This window comes from Lotus japonicus, chromosome 2 (assembly GCF_012489685.1).
Source record: "Lotus japonicus ecotype B-129 chromosome 2, LjGifu_v1.2".
Classification (NCBI taxonomy): Eukaryota; Viridiplantae; Streptophyta; class Magnoliopsida; order Fabales; family Fabaceae; genus Lotus; species Lotus japonicus.
The window spans coordinates 69,585,516-69,613,106 of NC_080042.1; the positions used below are offsets into that span (position 1 = coordinate 69,585,516).

Sequence of the window (27,591 nt, forward strand, 5' to 3'; positions counted from 1 at the left end):
TTTGTCCTCTTATCTTGTTTCAAATATAAAAAATATTTATTTGTTTTTTATGTATTTTTTAATTATTAAATTTGGAAGAGAAACTTTGCTCAAAGTTTCTCGCAAAGTTGTTTGCTACGTGGAGAAACTTCATTTTCTGCAACAGTTAAGAAACTTTATTTCAGATGACATGTCACAAAGAAACTTTTTGCATATGCTCTTAGAAACAAAATTAGTGTGAGTGTTGTGGATGGATAAAAAAACTCATCGAGAGAGTTAGCCTTACCATAATGTAGATGTTTTCGGCTCGAATAGGATTTGATTCCGAAGAATGACACTTGTCTCAAAAAAAAAAATTAGCGTGTGTTATTGTTAATAATAATGAAAAATGCTAGGAAGAGTTTTTTTTTTAAGTAAATGCTAGGAAGAGTTGAAGGGTGTTTTTTTTTTTTTGAAATGTGAAGGGTGTTGGTAGCATTTCTTTATCTATTTAATCTATTTTTTTAACAAATTTTTTATTGGCAAACTACTTTATGATTTGTATAAAAAAACTACTTTATGATTTTTATTTTATCTAATTCTCCTTAAAAAAATTGGTAGCAAGAGTTGAAAAAAGTATTGGAGTGACTGAGTGAGTGTTGTTAGCATTCATTTATTTTAGAATATGTTTGTTTTAACTTATTTTTAGAAAGAAAAAAAGTCTATCATTTTTAAAGGAATTTAAAATGTTTATTTAAGCTTTCTATTTATAAAAAAAATTGAAAATCGATAATTTGTAAAATTTACTTTGATTAGTTTATGAAGAAGATCTATTATTTTTTAGAATTAACAAGTGTTAATCTATTAAGGATGTCTTAGCAAATTTCACGCATACATTTGCCATTTATTTATGTGCTTTTAGTTTTTCAACACTTTACTTTATTTTTAGCTTTCTATGTTGTTTTGCAACCTTTATTTTCAACTATAGATTTTCCAATCGAACATGTAGTAAGCGAGCTAGAGCCCTGTAAAGGTGAGAACACGAGTTCAATCCTCAAGATGGACATTTTTCGGGAGAGAGAACTATAGTTTTTCGAATCAAACATGTGGAGAAGGTTGTTTAGGGTGTGTTTGGTTCAATGGGGAGAAGAGATTTTAATAGAGGGGAGGTGTCAATCTGGCGCATCGGGTTTGTCTTTCCTCCAAACGTGGGTAGTTTCCGGAAGCCCACGATTTGGCAACCGTTTAGTAATGTCGAAGCGGTTTGTGCTGAAACACTTGCATTCGACATGCAAACTTAGGTTGAAACTGCTAAGTCTTTCCCACATAGCTTGTTGATGCCGACCCTTCCTTTGTTATCTGCAATTGTCATTTCGGCGCTAACGCTCAATGACTTGAAGAAATTGTAGTCCAAAAGTGTTGAATTGATTTTGTCAGATACCCTTTTTTGTCTTTCAAATATGACAACTGGTTTGCGGGTTGGACTCTTTAAGTTGGTGTAGACATAAGTCGGTACTAAGACTCAGCGTGATTTGAATTACTCATGCAGTGTTGTGTTGAAAGTGATTCATTGATTGTGATTTGTTGAAGTATGTTGTAACACCCCAATTTCTCAACTGAGGAGTCACATTAGTAACCTAACAAAGTCTAAGGACCAATCTGCAATCCCTAAAAACCAAGGGAATTTTTTTTCTGTAAAACAACTAAACACTTCGGCTAAAAGGTTGGAAACATACCATAACTTTATTTAGATAACTTGTTTCCCGATATACAGTAATAATAGTTTACAATACCATAAGTAAGGTTCAGAATAAACATGCGCACTTTAACAGTGGCGGAAGCAAGACTTTAATAACAGAGTTCTCATAAAGTAAAAGAGACTCCAACATAATCCACAAAAAGAGAAGCAAAGCTGCTTCTCATACCTCTACTCCACCGCTTACAACTCGATCTCCAACTCGAGTAGCTATGCCTCGGCGGAAGGATCTCCATCGCCTAATAGCGTTAAGCGCCCAAACAACAAGTAGCAAATAGAAAGGGTTAACTCCATGCAATTACCATGTATAAAAGAGAAAAATCATGTTGTTCGAATTTAATTACCTGGCATGGTAAATAACTAGCAACATAACTCAACTCATATATCAACAACTTAAACATAAATCGGACTCAGATAATAATAACCTCAACAATGTAACATCAAATCAGATATCAATAAACCAATACGAAAATCCAACAACATAGGGTCAGGTGTTAGTTCCCTATAATGCAACTATATGCTGCTAACAAAATGGATCGATCAATATCGTCTCTCAAGACGGGACAATGATAGGACACACCTCCTCATCGCCACTTATAACGTCATACATGACGGGACAATGATAGGACACACCTCCTAATCGCCACTTAACGTCACACAAGACGGGACAATCATAGGACACACCTCCTGATCGCCACTTAGCACCTCGCAAGATGGGACAATGATAGGACACACCTCCTCATCGCCACTTGACTCAAGCCCTATATGCCAAGTCAGACAATAACAAAGCCCACCCAAGGACCAATCCAAAGTAACCACATGTTCCATCCACTAGGAAGCAGTAACGACAGAAACCAGTAAACGGCCGAAGCCTCTCAAAAAACATTTTCCAAATTCAGCATAATAATCATCATCATCTGCCAATCAATATAAACATCTTCATCTCAAACACAGGCAGTGCGATAAAAGCATGCAAGACTCAAAGACGCTCTAAAACCGAGTTACCCTTACCTTCGTGAGTAGAAGTTGGGCATGGAAATTGCGAACCTAGAACAAAGAAAACACAATCATCAACACAAGCTTCACTAGGAGCAACACGATCTACTAATACTAATCGAAATCGTAAAGAAAGCCTCTAAAGCTTCAGAGTTCCTATTTAGGCACAAATTGACAACGGAGACTTCGTTCGCTAAAACGAGCATAACTCGAGCTACAGAACTCAGAATGACACGAAACCGGCGCCAAAATTTCGACAATTGAAAGAGCTACGCAATGGCTCAGGTCATAGAGACCCAAAAATTATTTTTGGACACGGTACCCAAGCAATTAGGTTTCGGCCACTATGGAAAATAGGGTTTTCGAACTTTTTCTTCGATCTAAATCAATTCACAAGGTAGTTTTAGGGTAAAACTAAGGCAAAGAAATTGTCGGAACAATTTTCGGACAATCGGGTCGAAATACGACTATCCAGGGGCATTTTGGTCCAAAATAAAGGCTCAAAACTTCAAAGTTATCAGTTCGGAAAACAAATTTGACAGCATTGATCCTCATGACATCCGTGACAACAAATCCTAAAGGCACGAAGTCAGATTACAGCTTTTCGACAATAAAGTTTCGAAATGTGCGACTAATGGGGTTTTGAATCAATTTTTCATATCTTGGACAACTGAATCGCAATCGGCGATTACTGACAGAGGTTTTAGACTCATGGGAACATAAGGAACATAACCCAACCAAGAAATCAAGGAAATCGGACAATTTTAGAAAAAGCTCAAAACTGTGAGCACAGAAACGACTTCAGAAACGCAACAGAAACAGTAAACAGAGGTAGGATTCATGCTAGTTACCTCAATACCTAGAAGTAGGGACGAACTGCACGGAGATTGGTCAAGTTTTCGCGAAAATTTCTCCTCTCCTCCTCTCTCCTTGCTCGCGGCCTTGAATGGGTGAGAATGAAGAGATTTTGCTTTTTCGAGCTATTTATAGGCGGGTGAAATCGCGGGAAAATGAAAATTTCGCGATTCCGATTTTTGCAGCACGTCCACCGAGGAATTCTAAGAGAGATTCTGGCGTCAGAATTCCAGAACTCAAAACAATTATCTATGATTTGGGAAAAACGATATCTAAAATCCCAAAGGCGGTGTAAGTTAATCTGTCCCGTTAAACTACTTTTTGCTATGATGCTCAGACGACAAAACTTCCTTCTGAAGAAAGATTGGAAATGTCGAAACAAATATGGCAGCGCGGACGGAAACTTCGTTAGAAGTCCCGAATAGAAAAAGTCTTCATCCATCGCTCGAATCTAGGGTTTCGAAGCAAGGAAATTAGCGTCGTCGGACTTCCGAAAAGTGAATACTATCGTGCGTACAGTCCAGAGTTCCGAAATGAAACGCTGGTCGAAGGAAAAATAAAGAAAATCTTTAAATTTTCCAAGGATTCGAAATCTCACTTAAAACGTTGCTCTAAAGCGAAATTAGCCTATTCTGGACACGCTTGCCATAAGGCGGGTGTGCAGACGACTCGCTCTAATTCCTAAAATGACTACGCAACATTCCTCAAGCAATTCCTGAACTTTCTTCTTCATTAATCTTTCTCAAATATCAAACTCCTGTCACGCTTACACTGATTCTACGCGTGAGTCGGAAATTAGCTTGTTCTGAAAATCCAGGTCTTACATATGTTCTTCGACTTCAAATGATTCTTAGTATATACTTCAAGTGATGTATATACTAAGACTTTAAAAAAATGTGAATTGGGTTTAGACTCTAAAAATGTGTCATAGCTTTTATTGCTCAACGTTAATGAAATAAGCAAAGTTAACGCATGTGATGTATTTTGGGGTGGTCTAAACTGCGATAGTGCACGAAAATTGCTATAAAATGAACAGTAAAGACTTTTTTTTATAAGCATGAACGATAAAGACTAACTTGACATATTATATTAATGTTGATGATAAAGAGGTATGAAATTTATTTGGAGGGACTAAATTAAATTTCACCTCTAATTTACATGGGCATAAAATTAAAATTGAAGTATCAAAAAAATTAATCAAAAGAGAGGTAACGAAAACATATTTAATAAACAACAAAGATATGAACTAGGCTTAAAGTAAGTAATTACTTTTTAAAGGAAAATGATTATGAAAATAACATGGTTTTATCGTTTTCCATTTTTCATTGCAAGTTTGCACCTTTTTTCATATTCATACATTTTTTCATACATGTTTCTAACAGTGCTTCTCGATTCTGCATTTTCTGCTAGGGCTGTCCATTGGACGGGCTCGGTCGGTATCGGGCCGAAAACACCGGTTTTGACGGTTCACAGTTTCGGCAGGTGGGTTCGCGCGGGTTCAACATTCATAAAAAATAATCCAAAAAGATGAAGATGAGGAGGGCACAAGAAGGTGATTTCGAGTAAGACTACATACAGAAAAAAAATAAGAACATATTATATTCAATACTGGTCTTAATCAAGACATTTACAGAAGATGATTACAAAAAAACCCTAAGTTCTCAAGACTGGATCTTCAACTTTGGATCTTGAGATGCAAGATTCAGAACTGAGGAAGAACAAAATCAAATATATCAGACAAAATAAGGAGAAATTCTGGGTATTAGGGTTAAAGGGGAAGAACTGACCAAGTAAGATGAAGATTATCAGACGCGTGGTGGACTTCACGGAACGTTGACGTCGCGCCGGAGACATCCCTCACAAAGTCGATGCAACGAAAGAAGAGACGGTCTCGCAGATCTGGAGCTTCTGAATGACGGAGGCCTAAGATTTTTGTTTGCGACAGCGAGAGGCACAATGAATCTTAAGAAAAGAGGCTAGGGTTTGTTGTCTTAGTGATGGGAGAGAGAAGAGATCTAGATCTATGAGAGAAAGGTGGCATGCGGCGGTGAGAGGTCCCCTAAAGAAGAAGAGATGAGAGGTGTTGCTACTAGGTTAATTGAAAAATCAAAAATGGGTTGGTGGCGTCTGCTAGGTTAACTTCAACAAGAGAAATAATTTTTTTTGGGCCGTGTAACTAAAAAACTAGGTTGGTTGTTTTTTTTTTTATTTATAAAAGAGTTACTTCGGTCGGTTCCTAGACCAAACCGAACTCGACCAAACCAAACCATGTTCAACCAGTTTTTTCCACTCGTTCAACCTACAAAACCGACCCATTCGGCTCGATATGGATTTTTTGGTAGCGGGCCAGATGGTTTCGGGCGGGACAAAAAAAAAAGTGGACATCCATATTTTCTGCTACTTATGATACACTAACTCACTATCTCAATTTCCTTTGCTAGAAGTTAGCTATTTGAATCATTCAACGGGAATGAAAGTAGTTTAACTTTGATTTTTTTTCTTTGGTTTACACTGACTTAGGTTTTGAGTGAGCGGAGGGATAGACGTAGAGGAAAAGGAAAGGGAAGGTTTGCCCTTTAAAATTCTTCTAAATTCATCCCCAATTTGGGGGAACATAGGCTAGAATCATATTTGACTTCGGTTGTTTACCGACATATACCCTTCACAATAATTATCATAGCGAGCTGCTAGGCCAGAAGATGCTTGGGCCACATGTTCGTAGTTTTTTTTTGAAAGATAAAGATATATTTTTGTGGTCTTGTTGTTGCCGCATGTTCGTAGTTACCCAAGAAAATTTTCAGAATTTCAATTTTGCTCCATATGATGATACGAAACTTTATTTATGTAGAAATTCAAACACTAGTAACCCGTCAAATTGAGAACAAAAACTACAATGATTTTATCACAAGAATGAAAGCCACCCTTTCTATCTATGTGTTGTTTGGTTTTTGATACCTTGCAATTTGATTGGTTCCAAGAACAATGGATCACAATGCACCACCCAATATTCCAGGAATGAAAAGCTTGGAAGCTTTGGTAATTTCGATTTACTCTCTTCTTAGTCTCTCAATCAAATCCTTTAGTTTAAACAAAAATTTGTTTTCATCTTATCATATTTTTTACTGCAGCGAGATGTTCTCGAATTGGGCCAAAAAATTGAAGAGGCAGCAACATATGTAGAGTGCCTTGCAACATGTTCACGAGGTAGTTGTACTGCTGCGGCAATTTCATGTGCTAATTACCAGATGGGGTACCACCACAAGGTCAGATCACCAAGCTGATTGTTTGGGAGCTGCCTCAAGCACTGGTGACACTAGACCTACCTGTAGGGAATCTATTGCTTGCTCAAAAAACTAAGGAGACCGTTGGAGGGGTCATGTTCCAGCAGCCGCCCGAAGCTAATGCAACTGGAGCCGAGTTTGCTAAAGATAACCCCGGTGTGGATGCTGAGGCTAACCCCGGTATGGATGCTCATGATAACCCCGATGTAGATGCTAAGACTAATCTCGATGAGGATGCTGATGATAACCCGGCCAATGAGGGTGGTGCAACATTAGTGTGTGTTATTGTTAATAATAATGATAAATGCTAGGAAGAGTTGAAACGAGAGGGTGTTGGTAGCATTTCTTTATCTATTTAATCTTTTTTTTAACAAAATTTTTATTAGCAAATTACTTTATGATTTGTATAAAAACACTACTTTATGATTTTTATTTTATTTATTTCTCCTTAAACAAAAACTGCTAGCAAGAGTTGAAAAAAGTATTCGAGTGAGTGTTGTTAGCATGAAGAAGGGAATGCAGCTGGAGGTGTGAATACTTTGCAATTCAAAGTAATTACGCATTTTTTTTGGTTCTATGAAAAATGAACGACAATGAATCTGATCAAGCTATGTGAAACATAGAAAAACATGTAAAAATATCATTTTCATTCCAGCTAGTTTTTGCTTCAAAAAATATGTTAGACTTTCATGTGGAATTAAATGGTGAACAAACAATAATTCCTCAATTTTTACTATAGGTGGATATCGAGGTCTTGCATGCTTGCGAGCATGTGGAACATGTCATTCAGCCCTTGGAAACTGCTGTGAAGGATCTACGTAAAACTATAATCAAACTAAATAACTCGCATCGAAAGCGTGCCTATCAAAAGACGAAATTAGTTCTTGCGATTAGGGAAGATGCTGACCAATTAGATTCTTGCCACTTTTTACTGATTAGTCAAAATGAAAATGAGTCTGCTGACGAGGTTGCATATGCATGTGTGGTGTGTTAATAAGAATTGTTTGAGGAATTTGACCTTAATGATTGTGATCTCGTTATGTTGCTAGAAAAACTGAGGTAGGTAAACCGAAGTTTGCTGCCACATTTTGTCGGCCCTTGGAGACTTATAAGTATTTTAGTGGAAGATGAAGTTTTAGTTTTTTGTGAGATTTGGAATGCACTTTTTTGTTGATGGTATTCTTTGTTTGTGAGGTCTGCAATATTTTATATACATCTTTACTTCAACGTTTTGCTAGTTATTTTTATCTTTTGAGGTCTGAAAGTTCTGGACTGTTTAGTGTTTTCTGGAATGTTCAGTATTATTTTTTCTTAAAAATGGCCAACAATTGATCAAGTTGTGTGAAACATAGAAGAACACGTGAAAATATCATTTTCATTTCAGTTACTTTTTGTTAGACTATATGTTAGACTTTCATGTGGAATTAAATGGTGAAGGAACATCAATTCCACAGTTTTTACAACACGTGAATATTAAAGTCTTGCGTGCTTGCGAGCATGTGGAACATGTCATTCAGCCTTTGGAAACTGCTGTGAAGGATCTACGGGAAACTATAATCAAACTGCAGCAAATTAACGAGGTACTTGCCGCGGTGAATGACTATGAAGTGACATAAACACCATTACACGACACATTAATGCCCATATCGGGGTATTTGCCTATATTTTTATAGTTGAGCTCCTAACAAATGATGAGCTCGTGGGTGATATGAGTGGTCGGGACCAAGCTAGAAAGGTCATGTTCCATGAAGAATGGAATGCAACTGGAGGTGTGGATGCTTTTTAGTTTGAAGTAATTAAGTTATTTTCTGGTTCCATTTCGAACACTGATAATTATATTGGGACATTAAATAGCCCGCATCAAAAGCGCGACCATCAAAAGACAAAATTATTTATTGCAATTAGGGAAGATGCTGACAATTGGATTCTTGCCACTTTTTACTGATTAGTCAAAGTGCAAATGAATCTGCTGACGAGGTTGTCAATGCTCGGGTGGAGTGTCAACAAGAATTGTCTAACGAGTTTGACCTTAATGATTGTAATCTTAGTATGTTGCTAGAAAAACTAAAGGCAGATAAACCAAAGTTTGTTGCCACATTTTGGAGACTTATAAGTACTTTAGTGGAAGATGAAGTTTTAGTTTTTTGTGAGGTCTGAAATGCACTTTTTTGTTAATGATACTCTTTGTCTTGTGAGGTCTCGAAGGTTTGGTGTATTTTGTGTACTTTTTACTTCAAATTTTTGCTAGTTATTATCTTGTGAACTTTGGAAGTTCTAGAATGTTTAGTGTTTTCGGGAATGTTCAGTATTACTCTTACTTAAAAATGACCAACAATCTGATCAAGCTGTGTGAAACGTAGACAAACAGGTAAAAATATCATTTCCATTCAGTTAGTTTTTGCTTCATACTATATGTTAGACTCTCATGTGGAATAATATGGTGAACGAACTGTAACTGTGAAAATGATGAAACTAAATGGAAAAAGGAGGATTAGGAATTATGCATGAGCTTTGGAGTTGGATTTGACATTAGGAGGTTTTTGGAAACCCTCCCAACTAAGAGAAAGCCACTACTATATACGTGTCGTGTCCAATGCCACCCGAAGGATTTCATGGGGCGTATGTTGATGACGCATTGAGAGGGGAAAAGGAAAAAAAAACTGGGGATGGGAGGGTATATAAAGGATCATAGGGGCAAATTTATTGAAGGATTTTACAAGCAGCTTGAGGTAGAAGGGGTGCCTCAAAACTCCCTTCCAGCCAAAGAACATGTCATTTATATAGGAGCATTGAGGTGTCAACAAAAGAGATTTAAGAAGGTGGTGGTATATAGCGATAGTAAGACCGCCCTAAACAGGGTGAATGGAGAGGGGCCGCCGAACAATGAAGAGATAGCACGCATTAGAGCTTTCAGGGATGGGGAATCCTTTGAGAATATTTAATTTAAAAAACTGCATTCAGAGGCTTATGAATTAGCGGATGCTCTAGCAAAGGAGGGAGCCAAATCAGAAAAGACAACACTACAAGAATTTTCAAAGCTACAAAATCTCCCAAAGTTGACTTCATTCATGAGAAAAAGGTTGACTGATGATAATTCAGGAAAGCCATACAAGCATAAAATAAAACCATGGCAGAGCCCTCCAAAAGCAAACTCAGGGGGGAGAAAACTGAGAACCTGGGAAGAGGCTCTGAGGAGAAGCCTGAGAAGAAAGAAGAGGAGAAGACAGGGCAAGCGCCTACAAAGCAAGTAGGACATGACACAACACAAGAGAAGGCAAGATACGACACACAAAACTGATTTTATGTTCAGAGGAAACTTTTTTTTACTTGTTTAAGACTATAAATTGCATTGTTTGTTACTAGAATGTGTATACAACAAGCATTTGATAGGCCCAAAAGACTTTCTCAACCACCCATTTTGATGAAAAGATTTTGTTCTTATAAAAAAAAATCTAAATTTTTACTAAAAGTGGATATTGAGGTCTTGCGAGCATGTTGAACATATCATTCAACCCTTCAAAACTGCTCTGAAGAATCTACGTGAAGCTATAATCAAACTGTAACAAATTCACGGGGTACTATGATTACAAAGTGCCATAAGCTATTACATGACACATTGATGCCCATATATGGGGTATTTGCCAATGATTTTCTGACTGAGCTCATAGCAAATGATGAGTTTGTGGGTGCTAGGAGTGTTCGGGACCGAGTTAGAGAGGTCATGTTCAATGAAGAAGGAAATGCAGCCAGGGGTAAGGATAATTTTGAATCGAAGTAATTTAGCTTTTTTTCTAGTACTTGGAAAAATAACCAACAATGAACCTGATCAAGTTGTGGAAACGTGGAAGAATAGGTAAAAAATATTAACTCCATTCGAGTTAGTTTTTGCTTCGTACTATATGTTAGACTCTCATGTGGAATCAAATGATGAACAAACAATAATTTCTCAATTTTTACTGCAGTCATTCAGCCCTTGAAAACTGTTGTAAGGAATCTACGTGAAGCTATAATCAAACTACCCCAAATTCATGGGGTACTTGTCACCATGAATGACTACGAAGTTCAATGAACACTATTACGCAGCATATTGTGCCCATATCTGTGGTGTTTGCTAATGTTATTTTGGACACTTCTCCATAACCATGTCTGAAGCATGAAGGCTAAGAGTACATTTACGTCTCGTCATGACCTTTGCCTCGGAACATATCCTCGTTCGCTCACTCCAAAATGTCATTTGTGGGAATCTAGCTTGTGCTCTCCTTACTAATGACCAAATTATTTTGAGTGGGGTATGGAATCATAAGTTGTTGCACTCTACTTTGGTTTCACCTCATGTCTTAAACAAGATCACCACTCTACCTCCTTCTTTGGAGCTCAATTTGAGGACATCTCTATTTTCTGCTACTTACGGTACACTAACTCACTATCTCAATTTCTTTTGCTAGAAGTTAGCTCTTTGAATCCTTCAACGGGAATGAAAGTAGTTTAACTTTGATTTTTTTCTTTGGTTTACACTGACTTAGGTTTCGAGTGAGCGGAGGGATAGACGTAGAGGAAAAGGAAAGGGAAGGCTTTCCCTTTAAAATTCTTCTAAACTCATCCCCAATTTGGGGGAACATAGGCTAGAATCATATTTGACTTCGGTTGTTTACCGACATATACCCTTCACAATAATTATCATAGCGAGCTGCTAGGCCAGAAGATGCTTGGGCCACATGTTCGTAGTTTTTTTTAGAAAGATAAAGATATATTTTTGTGGTCTTGTTGTTGCCGCATGTTCGTAGTTACCCAAGAAAATTTCCAGAATTTCAATTTTGCTCCATATGATGATACGAAACTTTATTTATGTAGAATTTCAAGCACTTGTAACCCGTCAAATTGAGAACAAAAACTGCAATGATTTTATCACAAGAATGAAAGCCACCCTTTCTATCTATGTGTTGTTTGGGTTTTGATACCTTGCAATTTGATTGGTTCCAAGAACAATGGATCACAATGCACCACCCAATATTCTAGGAATGAAAAGCTTGGAAGCTTTGGTAATTTCGATTTACTCTCTTCTTAGTCTCTCAATCAAATCCTTTAGTTTAAACAAAAATTTGTTTTCATCTTATCATATTTTTTACTGCAGCGAGATGTTCTCGAATTGGGCCAAAAAATTGAAGAGGCAGCAACATATGTAGAGTGCCTTGCAACATGTTCACGAGGTAATTGTACTGCTGCGGCAATTTCATGTGCTAATTACCAGATGGGGGTACCACCACAAGGTCAGATCACCAAGCTGATTGTTTGGGAGCTGCCTCAAGCACTGGTGACACTAGACCTACCTGCAGGGAATCTATTGCTTGCTCAAAAAACTAAGGAGACCGTTGGAGGGGTCATGTTCCAGCAGCCGCCCGAAGCTAATGCAACTGGAGCCGGGTTTGCTGAAGATAACCCCGGTGTGGATGCTGAGGCTAACCCCGGTATGGATGCTCATGATAACCCCGATGTAGATGCTAAGACTAATTTGATGAGGATGCTGATGATAACCCCGGCCAATGAGGGTGGTGCAACATTAGTGTGTGTTATTGTTAATAATAATGATAAATGCTAGGAAGAGTTGAAACGAGAGGGTGTTGGTAGCATTTCTTTATCTATTTAATCTTTTTTGTAACAAAATTTTTATTAGCAAGTTACTTTATGATTTGTATAAAAACACTACTTTATGATTTTTATTTTATTTAGTTCTCCTTAAACAAAAACTACTAGCAAGAGTTGAAAAAAGTATTGGAGTGAATGTTGTTAGCATGAAGAAGAGAATGCAACTGGAGGTGTGAATACTTTGCAATTCAAAGTAATTACGCATTTTTTTTGGTTCTAGGAAAAATGAACGACATTGAATCTGATCAAGCTATGTGAAACATAGAAAAACATGTAAAAATATCATTTTCATTCCAGCTTGTTTTTGCTTCAAAAAATATGTTAGACTTTCATGTGGAATTAAATGGTGAACAAACAATAATTCCTCAATTTTTACTATAGGTGGATATCGAGGTCTTGCATGCTTGCGAGCATGTGGAACATGTCATTCAGCCCTTGGAAACTGCTGTGAAGGATCTACGTAAAACTATAATCAAACTAAATAACTCGCATCGAAAGCGTGCCTATCAAAAGACGAAATTAGTTCTTGCGATTAGGGAAGATGCTGACCAATTAGATTCTTGCCACTTTTTACTGATTAGTAAAAATGAAAATGAGCCTGCTGACGAGGTTGCATATGCATGTGTGGTGTGTCAATAAGAATTGTTTGATGAATTTGACCTTAATGATTGTGATCTCGTTATGTTGCTAGAAAAACTGAGGTAGGTAAACCGAAGTTTGCTGCCACATTTTGTCGGCCCTTGGAGACTTATAAGTATTTTAGTGGAAGATGAAGTTTTAGTTTTTTGTGAGATTTGGAATGCACTTTTTTGTTGATGGTATTCTTTGTTTGTGAGGTCTGCAATATTTTATGTACATCTTTACTTCAACTTTTTTGCTAGTTATTTTTATCTTTTTGAGGTCTGAAAGTTCTGGACTGTTTAGTGTTTTCTAGAATATTCAGTATTACTTTTTCTTAAAAATGGCCAACAATGAACCTGATCAAGTTGTGTGAAACGTAGAAGAACACGTGAAAATATCATTTTCATTTCAGTTAGTTTTTGTTAGACTATATGTTAGACTTTCATGTGGAATTAAATGGTGAAGGAACATCAATTCCACAGTTTTTACAACACGTGGATATTAAAGTCTTGCGTGCTTGCGAGCATGTGGAACATGTCATTCAACCTTTGGAAACTACTGTGAAGGATCTACGTGAAACTATAATCAAACTGCAGCAAATTTACGAGGTACTTGCCGCGGTGAATGACTATGAAGTGACATAAACACCATTACACGACACATTAATGCCCATATCGGGGTATTTGCTTATATTTTTATAGTTGAGCTCCTAACAAATGATGAGCTCGTGGGTGATAGGAGTGGTCGGGACCAAGCTAGAAAGGTCATGTTCCATGAAGAATGGAATGCAACTGGAGGTGTGGATGCTTTTTAGTTTGAAGTAATTAAGCTATTTTCTGGTTCCAGTTCGAACACTGATAATTCTATTGAGACATTAAATAGCCCGCATCAAAAGCGTGACCATCAAAAGACAAAATTATTTATTGCAATTAGGGAAGATGCTGACCAATTGGATTCTTGCCACTTTTTACTGATTAGTCAAAGTGCAAATGAATCTGCTGACGAGGTTGTCAATGCTCGGGTGGAGTGTCAACAAGAATTGTCTAACGAGTTTGACCTTAATGATTGTAATCTTAGTATGTTGCTAGAAAAACTAAAGGCAGATAAACCAAAGTTTGTTGCCACATTTTGGAGACTTATAAGTACTTTAGTGGAAGATGAAATTTTAGTTTTTTGTGAGGTCTGAAATGCACTTGTTTGTTAATGATACTCAGTGTCTTGTGAGGTCTCGAAGGTTTGGATTATTTTGTGTACTCTTTACTTCAAATTTTTCCTAGTTATTATCTTGTGAGCTTTGGAAGTTCTAGAATGTTTAGTGTTTTCGGGAATGTTCAGTATTACTCTTACTTAAAAATGACCAACAATCTGATCAAGAGTGAAACGTAGAAGAACAAGTAAAAATATCATTTCCATTCAGTTAGTTTTTGCTTCATACTATATGTTAGACTCTCATGTGGAATTATATGGTGAACGAACTGTAACTGTGAAAATGATGAAACTAAATGGAAAAAGGAGGATTAGGAATTATGCATGAGCTTTGGAGTTGGCATTGGAGTCGGATTTGACATTACGAGGTTTTTGGAAACCCTCCCAACTAAGGAGAAAGGCACTACTATATACGTGTCGTGTCTAATGCCACCCGAAGGATTTCATGGGGCGTATGTTGATGACGCATTGAGAGGGAAAAAGGAAAAAAAAACTGGGGATGGGAGGGTATATAAAGGATCACAGGGGCAAATTTATTGAAGGATTTTACAAGCAGCTTGAGAAAGAAGGGGTGCCTCAAAACTCCCTTCCAGCCAAAGAACATGTCATTTATATAGGAGCATTGAGGTGTCAACAAAAGAGATTTAAGAAGGTGGTGGTATATAGCGACAGTAAGACCGTCCTAAACAGGGTGAATGGAGAGGGGCCACCGAACAATGAAGAGATAGCACGCATTAGAGCTTTCATGGATGGGGAATCCTTTGAGAATATTTAATTTAAAAAACAACATTCAGAGGCTAATGAATTAGCGGATGCTCTAGCAAAAGAGGGAGCCGAATCAGAAAAGACAACACTGCAAGAATTTTCAAAGCTACAAAAACTCCCAAAGTTGACTTCATTCATGAGAAAAAGGTTGGCTGATGATAATTCAGGAAAGCCATACAAGCATAAAATAAAACCATGGTAGAGCCCTCCAAAAGCAAACTCAGGGGAGGAGAAAACTGAGAACCTGGGAGGAGGTTCTGAGGAGAAGCCTGAGAAGAAAGAAGAGGAGAAGACAGGGCAAGCGCCTACAAAGCAAGCAGGACATGACACAACACAAGAGAAGGCAGGACACGACACACAAAACTGATTTTATGTTCAGAGGAAACTTTTTTTTACTTGTTTAAGACTATAAATTGCATTGTTTGTTACTAGAATGTGTATACAACAAGCATTTGATAGGCCCAAAAGACTTTCTCAACCACCCATTTGGATGAAAAGATTTTGTTCTTACAAAAAAAAAAATCTCAATTTTTATTACAAGTGGATATTGAGGTCTTGCGAGCATGTTGAACATATCATTCAACCCTTCAAAACTGCTCTGAAGAATCTACGTGAAGCTATAATCAAACTGTAACAAATTCACGGGGTACTATGACTACAAAGTGCCATAAGCTATTACATGACACATTGATGCCCATATATGGGGTATTTGCCAATGTTTTTCTGACTGAGCTCATAGCAAATGATGAGTTTGTGGGTGCTAGGAGTGTTCGGGACCGAGTTAGAGAGGTCATGTTCAATGAAAAAGGAAATGCAGCTAGGGGTAAGGATAATTTTGAATCGAAGTAATTTAGCTTTCTTTTCTAGTACTTGGAAAAATAACCAACAATGAACCTGATCAAGTTGTGGAAACGTAGAAGAATAGGCAAAAAATATTAACTCCATTCGAGTTAGTTTTTGCTTCGTACTATATGTTAGACTCTCATGTGGAATCAAATGATGAACAAACAATAATTTCTCAATTTTTACTGCAGTCATTCAGCCCTTGAAAACTGTTGTAAGGGATCTACGTGAAACTATAATCAAACTACCCTAAATTCATGGGGTACTTGTCACCATGAATGACTACGAAGTTCAATGAACACTATTACGCAGCATATTGTGCCCATATCTGTGGTGTTTGCTAATGTTATTTTGGACACTTCTCCATAACCATGTCTGAAGCATGAAGGCTAAGAGTACATTTACGTCTCGTCATGACCTTTGCCTCGACACATATCCTCGTTCGCTCACTCCAAAATGTCATTTGTGGGAATCTAGCTTGTGCTCTCCTTACTAATGACCAAATTATTTTGAGTGGGGTCTGGAATCATAAGTTGTTGCACTCTACTTTGGTTTCACCTCATGTCTTAAACAAGATCACCACTCTACCTCCTTCTTTGGAGCTCAATTTGAGGACATCCCTATTTTCTGCTACTTACGGGACACTAACTCACTATCTGAATTTCTTTTGCTAGAAGTTAGCTCTTTGAATCCTTCAACGGGAATGAAAGTAGTTTAACTTTGATTTTTTTCTTTGGTTTACACTGACTTAGGTTTTGAGTGAGCGGAGGGATAGACGTAGAGGAAAAGGAAAGGGAAGGATTTCCCTTTAAAATTCTTCTAAACTCATCCCCGATTTGGGGGAACATAGGCTAGAATCATATTTGACTTCGGTTGTTTACCGACATATACCCTTCACAATAATTATCATAGCGAGCTACTAGGCCAGAAGATGCTTGGGCCACATGTTCGTAGTTTTTTTTAGAAAGATAAAGATATATTTTTGTGGTCTTGTTGTTGCCGCATGTATATCTTACGCTGTGTATGATGTGTCAAAATTATCCACACTGGCAGATAAAAACCTAATAGGTAAAATTATTCGTATTAGTGGGTATTCATGGATATATTTAATGGATATTTTCACTATCCATTTATTAATGGAGCGGATACGAATATTGATGTATCCATACCTATGGATACTCACTTGATATATAAATGACTAATATATATATATATATATATATATATATATATGGGATATATCTTATGAGAAAGGTGATCTTACGTGAGAAAATGAGAATAAATCACGACCGTAAGATCTAATCATGAATGGTTCAGATTAAATCAAATTAATGACCATGTGATCATTTTAAAGAGTCACGTGACATTTTAAAAAAGTCACATGACTTCATATTTTAATCTAGACCATTCATGATTAAATCCAACGGTCGTGATTTATTCTCATTTTCTCACGTAATATCACATTTCTCACACACACACACACATATATATATATATATATATATATATATAATGTATCTTGTGAGAAAGGAGTTCTTATGTGAGAACATGAGAATAAATCGTGATTGTTGGATCTAATCATGGATGATCAAGATTAAAACTAATTAATGATCACATGTTCACTTAAAAATGTCATGTGACTTTGACTTCATGTTTTAATCTTGACCATCCAAAATTAGATCTAACAGTCACGATTTATTCTCATGTTCTCCCATTAGAAAATTTTTCTCACAAGATACATCCCTTATATATATATATATATATGATCTTAAACAAAACCGAGAAAACAAATACTATAAACTTTCTTGGTCTAGGGCTACGGAGATGTTGAGCTTCATTAACGCTAGGCCTTGAAAATGAGAAAATTGATTGGACACTTAAACTATCATACACTTCTCCATAAACATGGATAGTCCCTTTTGGTAGGGTTCATGATCCTCTCATTTGTAAACTCTCAAATTTGTCAAGTTGAAATCTTGTGTCTATCTCTCTCTTCATATGTATTAAATAGATTGACTCTTTAAATATAAACGAAGAAAGATATAGACACAGTGTTTTAATTAACATTATCAATTCACTTAAGACTATCAGCAATGGTGTTGAAAGAGTGATGTTGAATGTTGAAATGGGTATGTAATGGTGTTTAATGTGGGTGTTGAAAGTTGAAAGGGGGAGAGAGGAGTTGAAAAAATTCAACACTTGTGAAACCTGCACTCGGTGACACGTGGCACGGCCTGGTTGGTGAATGCCAGGCGCGTGCCACACACGCGCCGACAAGGCGCGTTATCTGCAGACTGTGGCAGCAGGTGGGTCCCAGGGCATCCGGTGGTGGGACGCGTGGCACGTGTCGGTTGGGCACCGACAAGCGTGTGCGTGCCACGCGTCAGAGGAGAGAGGGATGCCTGCAGTTGGGACGCGTGTCAGTCGTTGATTGGTCCGGGCGATTTTCTTTTATCCTAATCTTTCCAACTCAATTATTTCATTCAAAAAAAAATTAAAAAAATATAAAAAATTTACCAAAATTCATGATTTTTTTTTTTCTCTATAAATAGAGACTTGGTTCGTTTGATTTGGACACAGAAAAAAAAACCAAGTTTTCCATCATCTTATTCATCTTATTATCTTTCTACTATCCCCTTTGCTTTGAAATGGATCCCAACAAGTACCATTTCAACACCCAGAATTATTCTAACCAAATTCCCAACAATTATCAACATCCAAATCAGTTTCCCAACAACCAAATTCCCAACAATTATCAACATCCAAATCAGTTTCCCAACTATCAAAATCCCAACATTTATCAACATCCAAATCAAATTTCCAACTACCAAAATTCCAACAATTATCAAGATCCAAATCAATCCAACTACCAAAATCACAACAATTATCAAGATCCAAATCAATCCAACTACCAAAATCACAACAATTTTCAACATCCAAATCAATTTCTCAACCAACGTCCTCATCTCCATCATGGATCTATGTTCAGATATCCATCTCCAACACCGTCGTCTAATGATGGTGCACCTGAATTTCCCGAATTTTCAACACAAATGACTCTTGGTGGCATGACAGCTGGTAATGAAGCCACTCCAAATGAAGAGGATTCAACTCCTACGAGCAGGAGAAGTCACTTACCAGCATGGAACACTGATCAAAATAAGGTGTTAATTAGTGGGTGGCTAAATATGGAACAAACAGTGTTGTCGGGAGAAACAAAAAAGGAGAAACATTTTGGGGTCAAATTGCTGAGTATTGTAATCAGCATTGCTCATTCGATCCTCCGCGGGATGGAAATGCATGCCGAAACCGTTATAATTATATGAGCAAGCAAATAAATAAATGGATTGACACTTTATTATTTTTCGAGTGGTGTCAAGTCTGTAGTGTTTGCTTTAATAATTTGTCAGTTAAGCAAATAAAATGTATTATTGTGTGCTTAGTTTCTTTTCTTCCATTTGAAGTTAATAAAATAAAATAAATTATTGTGTATTTTTTTTAAAAAAATATTAAATTGTTAAGTGTTTTAATTTAATTTACGTTAAAAAATATTACGTTAATTTAATTTAATTTAAATAAATAAAAAACATTAAATTAAATTAAATCGATAATAGTTTATTTAATTTAATTTTTAACGTAAATTTTAATTTTATGAAATCATAAAAAGAAAAATATAAAATTAAATCAAAATATGAAATAAAAGTGGTGGGGTAGGGGGTAGGGTGTTGGATGAAAAACCATTGGAGTGGGTAAAAGTTAAATGAAGTGTTGAACTGGAGAGAGAAGGTGATGTGGAGTGTTGGGAAGAGAAAAAGTGGAGTGTTGAGGGTGTTGAATGTTGAAACCATTGGAGATAGTCTAAGAGGGGTGGGTGGGGAAGGACATTACCATTTGCCGAGGCGAAATGGCATGAGAAACTCATAAATTACTAGCTTTAAGATAGCTTAATTTGCAGATTGGCAAAATTGTTGCATAAAAGTAGGCAAAAATATGCTTACAATTTGCTGAGGCGCTATCCATTACCAGCGAAACCTTCTAACTCTACTACAAAACTATGTACATATATCATGAAATAGTAAATCCTTTCCACAAAGGCTTGTACTTGCCAACATAGAAACTCCTTGCAACATTCTTCAATTAGAATTCACTACAGTATGTTGAAACCTCAGTTGATCTTTGGTTTTGGTCGCCTTGGCCTCAATACCATATAAAGGCACCCAAGAACAACAAAAAATGCAGGTATAGTTGTCATATCAAACACTACGTGTATTTTTCTATCTCTTGTGCAGTTAATTGGATGGAGAAGGGAAACAGTGGTATTAACTTGTTCAGTAAACCTGCAACAGTGAAAAGTCAAGTTGTGTTAGACTGTTGCAAAACGAACCAATAAAGAACAGGCTCTTCACTGAACAGACCCTACACAGAAACACAAAGGCTACCTTCGAACCAATGAAAAGCAATAGAGAAAGTAGTTGTGCTTTTCATCCTCTCTCCACACTCAGGACAAACTTCTATCCCATAATACATGAATGGAGAGAGAGAGAGAGAGAGAGAGAGAGAGAGAGAGAGAGAGAGAGATCAAAAGAACAAAAGAAAATGCTCTAATGTAATAAGGACCACTAATCTTCAACTGTCAAATACACCCTCTTGAAACAATCTCGAGTAAGAAACATAGAGGGACCAACAAACTTCGCTGGATTATACTCCAAAACATTTCGCATTTTCCTTTCCTCTTTTTACTCCCATGACATTTACAAGGGTATAATCACACTGGATGAGCTTTATGCAATCACATTTAGTTTAACCCACAAGGAAACAAAATTGTTAGGTTTGTTTTATAGGGCCCGTTTGGTACGCCGTATTAGGCATGATAGTATAAACCTATACTTATCAATTGTTTGCCAAGCACTCAAGTTGAATACGTTGGTCAAGCTTCAAAGTGAATGGCTTTGTATTGTATTTTTAACATATGTTTTCTAGTTTTAGTAAGAGGCATCTCTTAAGAATATGAGCTTAAGGATGAAGATAGAACCTACCTTTTATTAAGACTATTTTGGACATATCTTTAGTCAATTTAGGACCTTAAAACCACCCTCATGCTCAGGACCGGATATCTGGAGCAATGACTTACTGGATATTTTACACAAATGCCCTCATGCTCATCATGGGATATTTACGGGACAGATTAACTTACCAAATTCTCCTAAAATAATCGCGGGCCAGATTGACTTCATTAATTTTTCATGGAACAACTGTGGGTTGGGTAGATTCTCAAACTTTAAACTTTTGCAGGTGACCCATCATGGGTGGCTCAATAACGTATCTAGGATTGACTTTAATATCATCTTAAGAATTTTGGCTAGGCCTAACTACCCCAAAGTCTAGCTTTGGGGCGGGATTTGCAATACATTTTCTTTGGCCATATCTTTAGTCAATGTGGGACTTTAACAGTATCATATCTTCTCCTTATGTTTTGTCTATTGAAATGTGTGTAGTAGAACACTGTCTAGTTTCTAACCTTTTGGATGCATCCTCCAAGGTGTTTAGCAGCCTCAATGCATCAACGTAACGCAATTCTCCAGTGACAGTTGATACCTGAAATTACAACATTCATGGTATCGACTGTTTAAGAATAAGATAATAAATTTGATAGAAGCTATTAATAACAGGTACTCACCCTTCTCCAAAGGCTAACGACATAATTGTATTTGTTTACAAGTTCATGCTCCTGGGACTGGAAGATCTTGAAAGTTTTTTCAGCTTTGTTTTGTTAAGAATTCATGAACAGATAATTAATCTTGCATCACAACAAAAACAAAGGCAGTATAATATTCCTGAGAAACAAATGGCAGCTTTGAGCTCCCATCATTAACAAAATAGCAGCATCTGCTTTAATATTTTTCTATCACTCAGGTCAACTGCAATAGATGAAATCTCGGAATACGAAACATGAATTCTTAAAGATACATCATAGTTTTTCCGTCTCAATATGTCTGATATTTATGTAAGAGTCGAGAGAGTAGCAAGGGTTGAGCCCATAACCACTAGGTCACAAATCACAAGAAGGCTTTCATATAATATTTGAAAATTAATCAACCATCTACAAACTTAAGCTTTTGGGTGAAAGTTCAAGACTGATTGTAACTTCAATCTGTGCCCTAATGCATGAAAAACATAATTCAGGGAATAACCTAATATTTCCCCTTAAAACAGAACCACTTTTCATAAGCTTATGTCTGAGATCTCATTTTGATCTTAACTTTGTTTGTAAAAGTATGAAGGAAGAACTCTTGAGAGAGGAAAGACAACAGATTAAAAAATAGTGGTCAAGAAATATTCCAAGAATGATCCCATTGATGTGTTCAGAAAATGGTAACTTCCCTATCATTAAATAGCTGCAATACTACACAAGGATACTAGTACGTTCCATTAGTAGAAGATGAATGGCAGAATTAACCAGCTGAATTGATTCTTCAAGAGTAGTGATGACATAACTCCGAGCAATCGAATCAGACTGGAACTGTGAAATGTGCCAACCTTGTGATGTAATGGAGAAAGGGTTGCAACCCACTGACCATATCCAGTCCTGTCATGTTCAGAAGTAAATCTCAACACAGTGCTTCAAATATACATGATAATGAGGTTACACTTCACATATTGACTATTCTAGGAACCTGGGACACCGTACATGCTAGTATAAAAATAATTTAATAACTATACAGTGCCAGTGTAACAGATTTTACATATAGGTCGAATCATATTTTACAATATTGCCTTTTTGGTCTTTACTAATTATAATTCAATTATGATGTGGCCGTGTAAGACATATTCACACTCTCAGTATATAGTTATTAGACTCATATATATTATATAAATGAATACGTATGTAGTTGATAAAGGCATCAAGCATCTTCTTCAGTTCTTCCAGAATGAATTTTAAAGTGCTTCAGCTCCCTACAGTTCCATTTGCTATGCTTATATTTTTTTTCCTCAGGGTTTTACAGAGTGAGGGAGGAGCATCACCCAATTAACAGCCAAAACAGAAAGGGAAAAAAACAGAATGTTGGCATTTTAACGGCTTAAGTGAAGCCCAGACCAGAGTTTTGTAGGCCCAGCTACAGTCAATACACAAGAATTGAAATTCCTCAAGAAATGAAAGACATCTGGAATAAATTACATCTAAAAACACTGATAGAAACAGACTGGATATAAAAGTGTACCTCAATTGCAGTCTCATGGGCTTGTCCATAAACAAGATGAAGGGGGAGCAAACCCGCAAGATGCTCTGCAGTAGCTGCCACTGCAGCTTTTATAGGCTGCCTTTATAGTCCAAATAAAAGATGAAATCATGAAAGAATTGATAAGTGGCCATATGTCCAATCAAATAAAGGTCTTATAACAATTTTTCAATACAGAAGTTCAGTAATTGATGAGAATTTTCAGCAAAATAATCAATCTCCAGAATAATGGCTTAAACAGGTTTTTGGTCCCCAAAAATATGAAAATTTTCAGAATTAGTCCCACATCAAAAAAATTCCATTTTTAGTCCATAAAAATAAGAAAGCTATGTGCTTTTAGTCTCTAAAGGCACCCGAGTGAGTAGTGAGGGACTAAAAACATTATTTTATTAAAAGTGGGCACTAAAAATGAAAGAAAAATTAAAGAGGGAGTAATTCAAAAAAACATTTTAGGAACAAAAGAAATGTAATCTAATATTACATCATGTGACTTGAGACAACTTAAATTTCATCATCCAGAAGTTCACTTCTTCCCTTCCCCTATAATAAATTAAGTACCACATTTCAAAAAAAAGAGGAAAAACAGCAAATATACGGCCCAATATAAAGATGTTACACATCCCATAACATCCTGCCAACTCCATCATCGGCATATTTCCCAACAAGCTAATTCAATAACTGTGATAGACCTTTGCCTAAACCAGTTGTGTATTAGAGTAATATAGTTACTGCTATATTAAGTGTTACTGTTAAGTGTCATTAGGTAAATGCTGACTGTGTTCTGTTCAGTTAGTTGTGCCTAGCTGGCAGGTTTGTTAGAGAGTTAGTTACATGCTTAGCTGTCAAAGCTTAGCTGTCAAGGTTAGTTAGAGTTAGCTTCCTCTGCAAGCTAACAAATCTTATAGTATAAATACTGTAATTCCTCATGTATTCCTTATCTTTCCAATCAATAAAATTCAGTTGAAGATTTTCAACATGGTATCAAGAGCTGAGTACGATCCTTGAAGATCTCTCTCTCTAGATTTTCATTTTTTTTTCTTCTTTCTTCTTCATCACCATGGCTGATGAAGGTCATGCACAAGAAACTGCAGTTCCTGAAACTTCAGTTCCTGTTCCAGTTGCGGTTCTTCAACCACAATTGGCCTCTTCTTCTCTGGTTCACAAGCTTGTTCTGAAGCTTGATGATTCCAATTTTCTCTTGTGGAAGCAGCACGTTGAAGGCATTGTTAGAACTCATCGATTGCAGAATTTTCTTGTTCATCCTGATATTCCTCCTCGATTTCTCAGTGAGGAGGATCGTGTGAATGCAGTAGAGAATCCTGCATATCAGGTATGGGATCAACAGGATTCTGCTTTGTTCACCTGGCTTCTCTCGTCTCTGTCTTCGTCAGTGCTTCCAACCGTTGTCAACTGCACTCAGTCCTGGCAGATCTGGGAAGCTGTGCTTGATTTCTTTCAAGCACAATCGCTTGCACAATCGACGCAGCTGCGATCGGAATTGAGATCCATAACCAAGGGATCGAAGACTGCTTCTGAGTTCCTCAAGCGAATCAAGGCCATCGTCAACGCTCTGATCTCGATCGGAGATCCTGTATCGTTTCGCGAACACCTTGAAGCGATTTTTGATGGTCTTCCCGACGAGTATAGTCATCTCATGACTATCATCTACAGTCGCGAGTTCCCTTGCACGATCTCGCAAGCTGAAGCTATGGTTATCGCGCATGAAGCGCGTCTTGAGCGTTCTCGCACGCGACAGTTGAGTGCGAATCCTCCGTCAGCGCTCCTTTCTCAAGCTGCGCCACCGGCGACGCAACCTGCACCGGTGTCGTCGTCTTCTTCATCAACGTCGTCGCCGGCGACCTCTGAGGCTAACTATGCTTCAGGTTCCTCTGAAAACTCCTACGATGATCGTTCCTACGATAATCGCGGCAGTTATGGCGGTTCTCGTGGCGGTTACGGTGGTCGCAACGGTAGTAACAACTCTCGCGGTGGATGAGGAGGAAATCGAAGTGTTCAATGCCAGATTTGCAAGAAGTATGGGCATGATGCTAGTATTTGCTACCATCGTGGTTCATCATCTGGTTCTACTGGTTCTGCTGGCATGTTTGGCTTGTAGCCAACTGGTTTTGGTATGCCACTGCCTATGCATTCTCAGATGATGCCTCAGTTTGGATTCTCCCCATTTTGTGGTGTTCCACAATTTGGTGTACCTTCTCAGTTTGGTACATCACAGTATGGAGGCTTTCCAAACATGTTTGGTCAATTTCCTCAAGGTTTAGGCATGGGAAATTTTGCTCAGCAGCTTGGTTTCCAACCATCTGGAGGTTCACAGTGGAACTCTTCTCAGTTTTCTGGTGGATCAAGACCTGGAAATCCTCCAATCAGAGCTCCACAGGCTATGCTTACTGGACCTACTTCATCTCCTACTGGTACTAACACTCCTGCTGCAGCAAATCTTAGCTCATGGTTTCCAGATTCTGGAGCTACACATCATGTTACCAATGATGCCTCAGTTGTTTCTGACAGTGTTTCCTTAACTGGTAATGATCATATCTACATGGGAAATGGACAAGGTTTGCCTATTATTTCTGTTGGACATGCCTCTTTTCCATCTCCTTATCATAAACACACCACACTCACTGTGAATAATCTGCTTCTAGTTCCTAACATCACCAAGAACTTAGTTAGTGTAAGCAAGTTTGCTCGTGATAATCATGTCTTTTTTGAGTTTCACTCATCCTATTGTGTTGTCAAATGTCAGGAAACTTCTAGGGTTTTGCTCAAAGGAACTGTTGGTCCTGATGGTTTATACAATTTTGAAGGGATGCATGTTCCAACCCTTCCTCCAGCTTCCTCTGTTTCATCTACATCTGTTTCACCAGTAGCTGCTCCATCTGTCTTTTCTGCTTCAGTTCCTTTGTCAAATGTACCTAGTGCTAGCTCATCTTCAAGTGCACCTAGTGCTAGTTCATTTTCTCTTGTGTCTTCTGTTAATAATGTAGATCCTACTGCCTATGACTTGTGGCATTGTAGGCTAGGTCATCCTCATCATGAGGCTTTACATTCTGCTTTGTCCAAATGTTATATATCATTGTCTAATAAAGCAAAATTTTCTAAATGTTCAGCTTGTTGTGTAGCAAAGTCTCACAAGTTACCCTCTTCCTCTTCTACTACTGTTTATGCTACACCTTTAGAGCTTGTTTTTGCTGACTTATGGGGCCCTTCCTCCATTGAGTCTTCTTGTGGTTACTCTTATTTTTTAACTTGTGTTGATGCTTACTCTCGTTTCACATGGATTTATCCACTTAGGCACAAATCTGAAACTTCCTCTGTCTTTCTTAAGTTTCAAGCTATGGTAGAGTTAAGATTTAATCTGAAAATAAAGGCTGTCCAAACAGATAATGGCACTGAATTTAAACCTTTGCAATCTCATTTTGCTAAGCTTGGCATAGTGCATAGATTGACATGCCCCTACACACACCATCAAAATGGTAGTGTTGAAAGGAAGCATCGCCATATCATAGAAACAGGTCTATCATTACTTGCATTTGCTAAAATGCCATCTCAATACTGGGATCATGCATTCCTGGCTGCAGTTTTTCTTATTAATCGTCTTCCTACTGCTGTTTTGGCCAATGCGAGTCCTTACTTCAAGTTGTTCAAGACTCTTCCTGATTACAAGATACTTAGGGTGTTTGGTTGTGCTTGTTACCCTCACTTAAGACCTTATACACACTCTAAGCTGTCACTCAGGTCCAAGGAATGTGTGTTTGTTGGTTACTCTTCGTCTCATCAAGGGTACAAATGCATGGATGGTGATGGTAGGATTTTTGTGTCAAGGGATGTTATTTTTGATGAAGTTAAATTCCCCTACCCTACCTTGTTTTCCTCTGCTGGGTCTGCTTCATCTGCACAAGGAATCACTTCAGAAATTCCTATTTTGGCTCCTCAAGTTCCTGTTCAGCACCAGCAGCCTTTTCAAGGCCAAGACTCAGTTGCAGCCTCTTCTTCTGGGAATTTTTCTCCGGCTGAAGCTTCTGTTCAGCAACAATCTCAACCTACACCAGCAGCTACTGCCACTGAAGTAGCTTCACCTGGTTCTTCCTCTTCTGCTCCTATTCCTCAGCCAGTGGGAAATACTCACCCTATGCAGACAAGAGCAAAATCTGGCATAGTCATGCCAAGATTATTTCCAACTTTACTGCTCACTCAAGCTGAACCAGCTACCACCAAGCAAGCTCTCAAAGATCCTAAGTGGTTAGCTGCAATGAAGGCTGAATATGATGCACTGCTTGCTAACAATACATGGACATTGGTTCCACTTCCCAAGGATAGGAAGCCAATTGGTTGTAAGTGGGTTTTTAGGGTAAAGGAAAATGCAGATGGCACCATCAATAGGTATAAGGCCAGACTTGTGGCCAAAGGTTAC

The 27,591-nt window shown here is 37.6% G+C and overlaps 1 protein-coding gene across 1 annotated transcript in view; it reads right to left on the reverse strand.

Moving 5' to 3' along the window:
* Window positions 1-19,849: 19,849 nt before the first annotated feature.
* LOC130739135 (uncharacterized) overlaps window positions 19,850-27,591 on the reverse strand; it is a 30,831-nt gene continuing 23,089 nt past the window's right edge. Inside the window, exons 21-25 of the mRNA XM_057591369.1 lie at window positions 23,145-23,244; window positions 22,342-22,510; window positions 21,602-21,684; window positions 21,443-21,519; window positions 19,850-20,261 (exon numbers count right to left, since the gene is read on the reverse strand). Coding sequence (XP_057447352.1) covers window positions 20,090-20,261; window positions 21,443-21,519; window positions 21,602-21,684; window positions 22,342-22,510; window positions 23,145-23,244 — 601 coding nt within the window. The 3' untranslated portion in view covers window positions 19,850-20,089. The remainder of the gene's footprint in view (window positions 20,262-21,442; window positions 21,520-21,601; window positions 21,685-22,341; window positions 22,511-23,144; window positions 23,245-27,591) is intronic.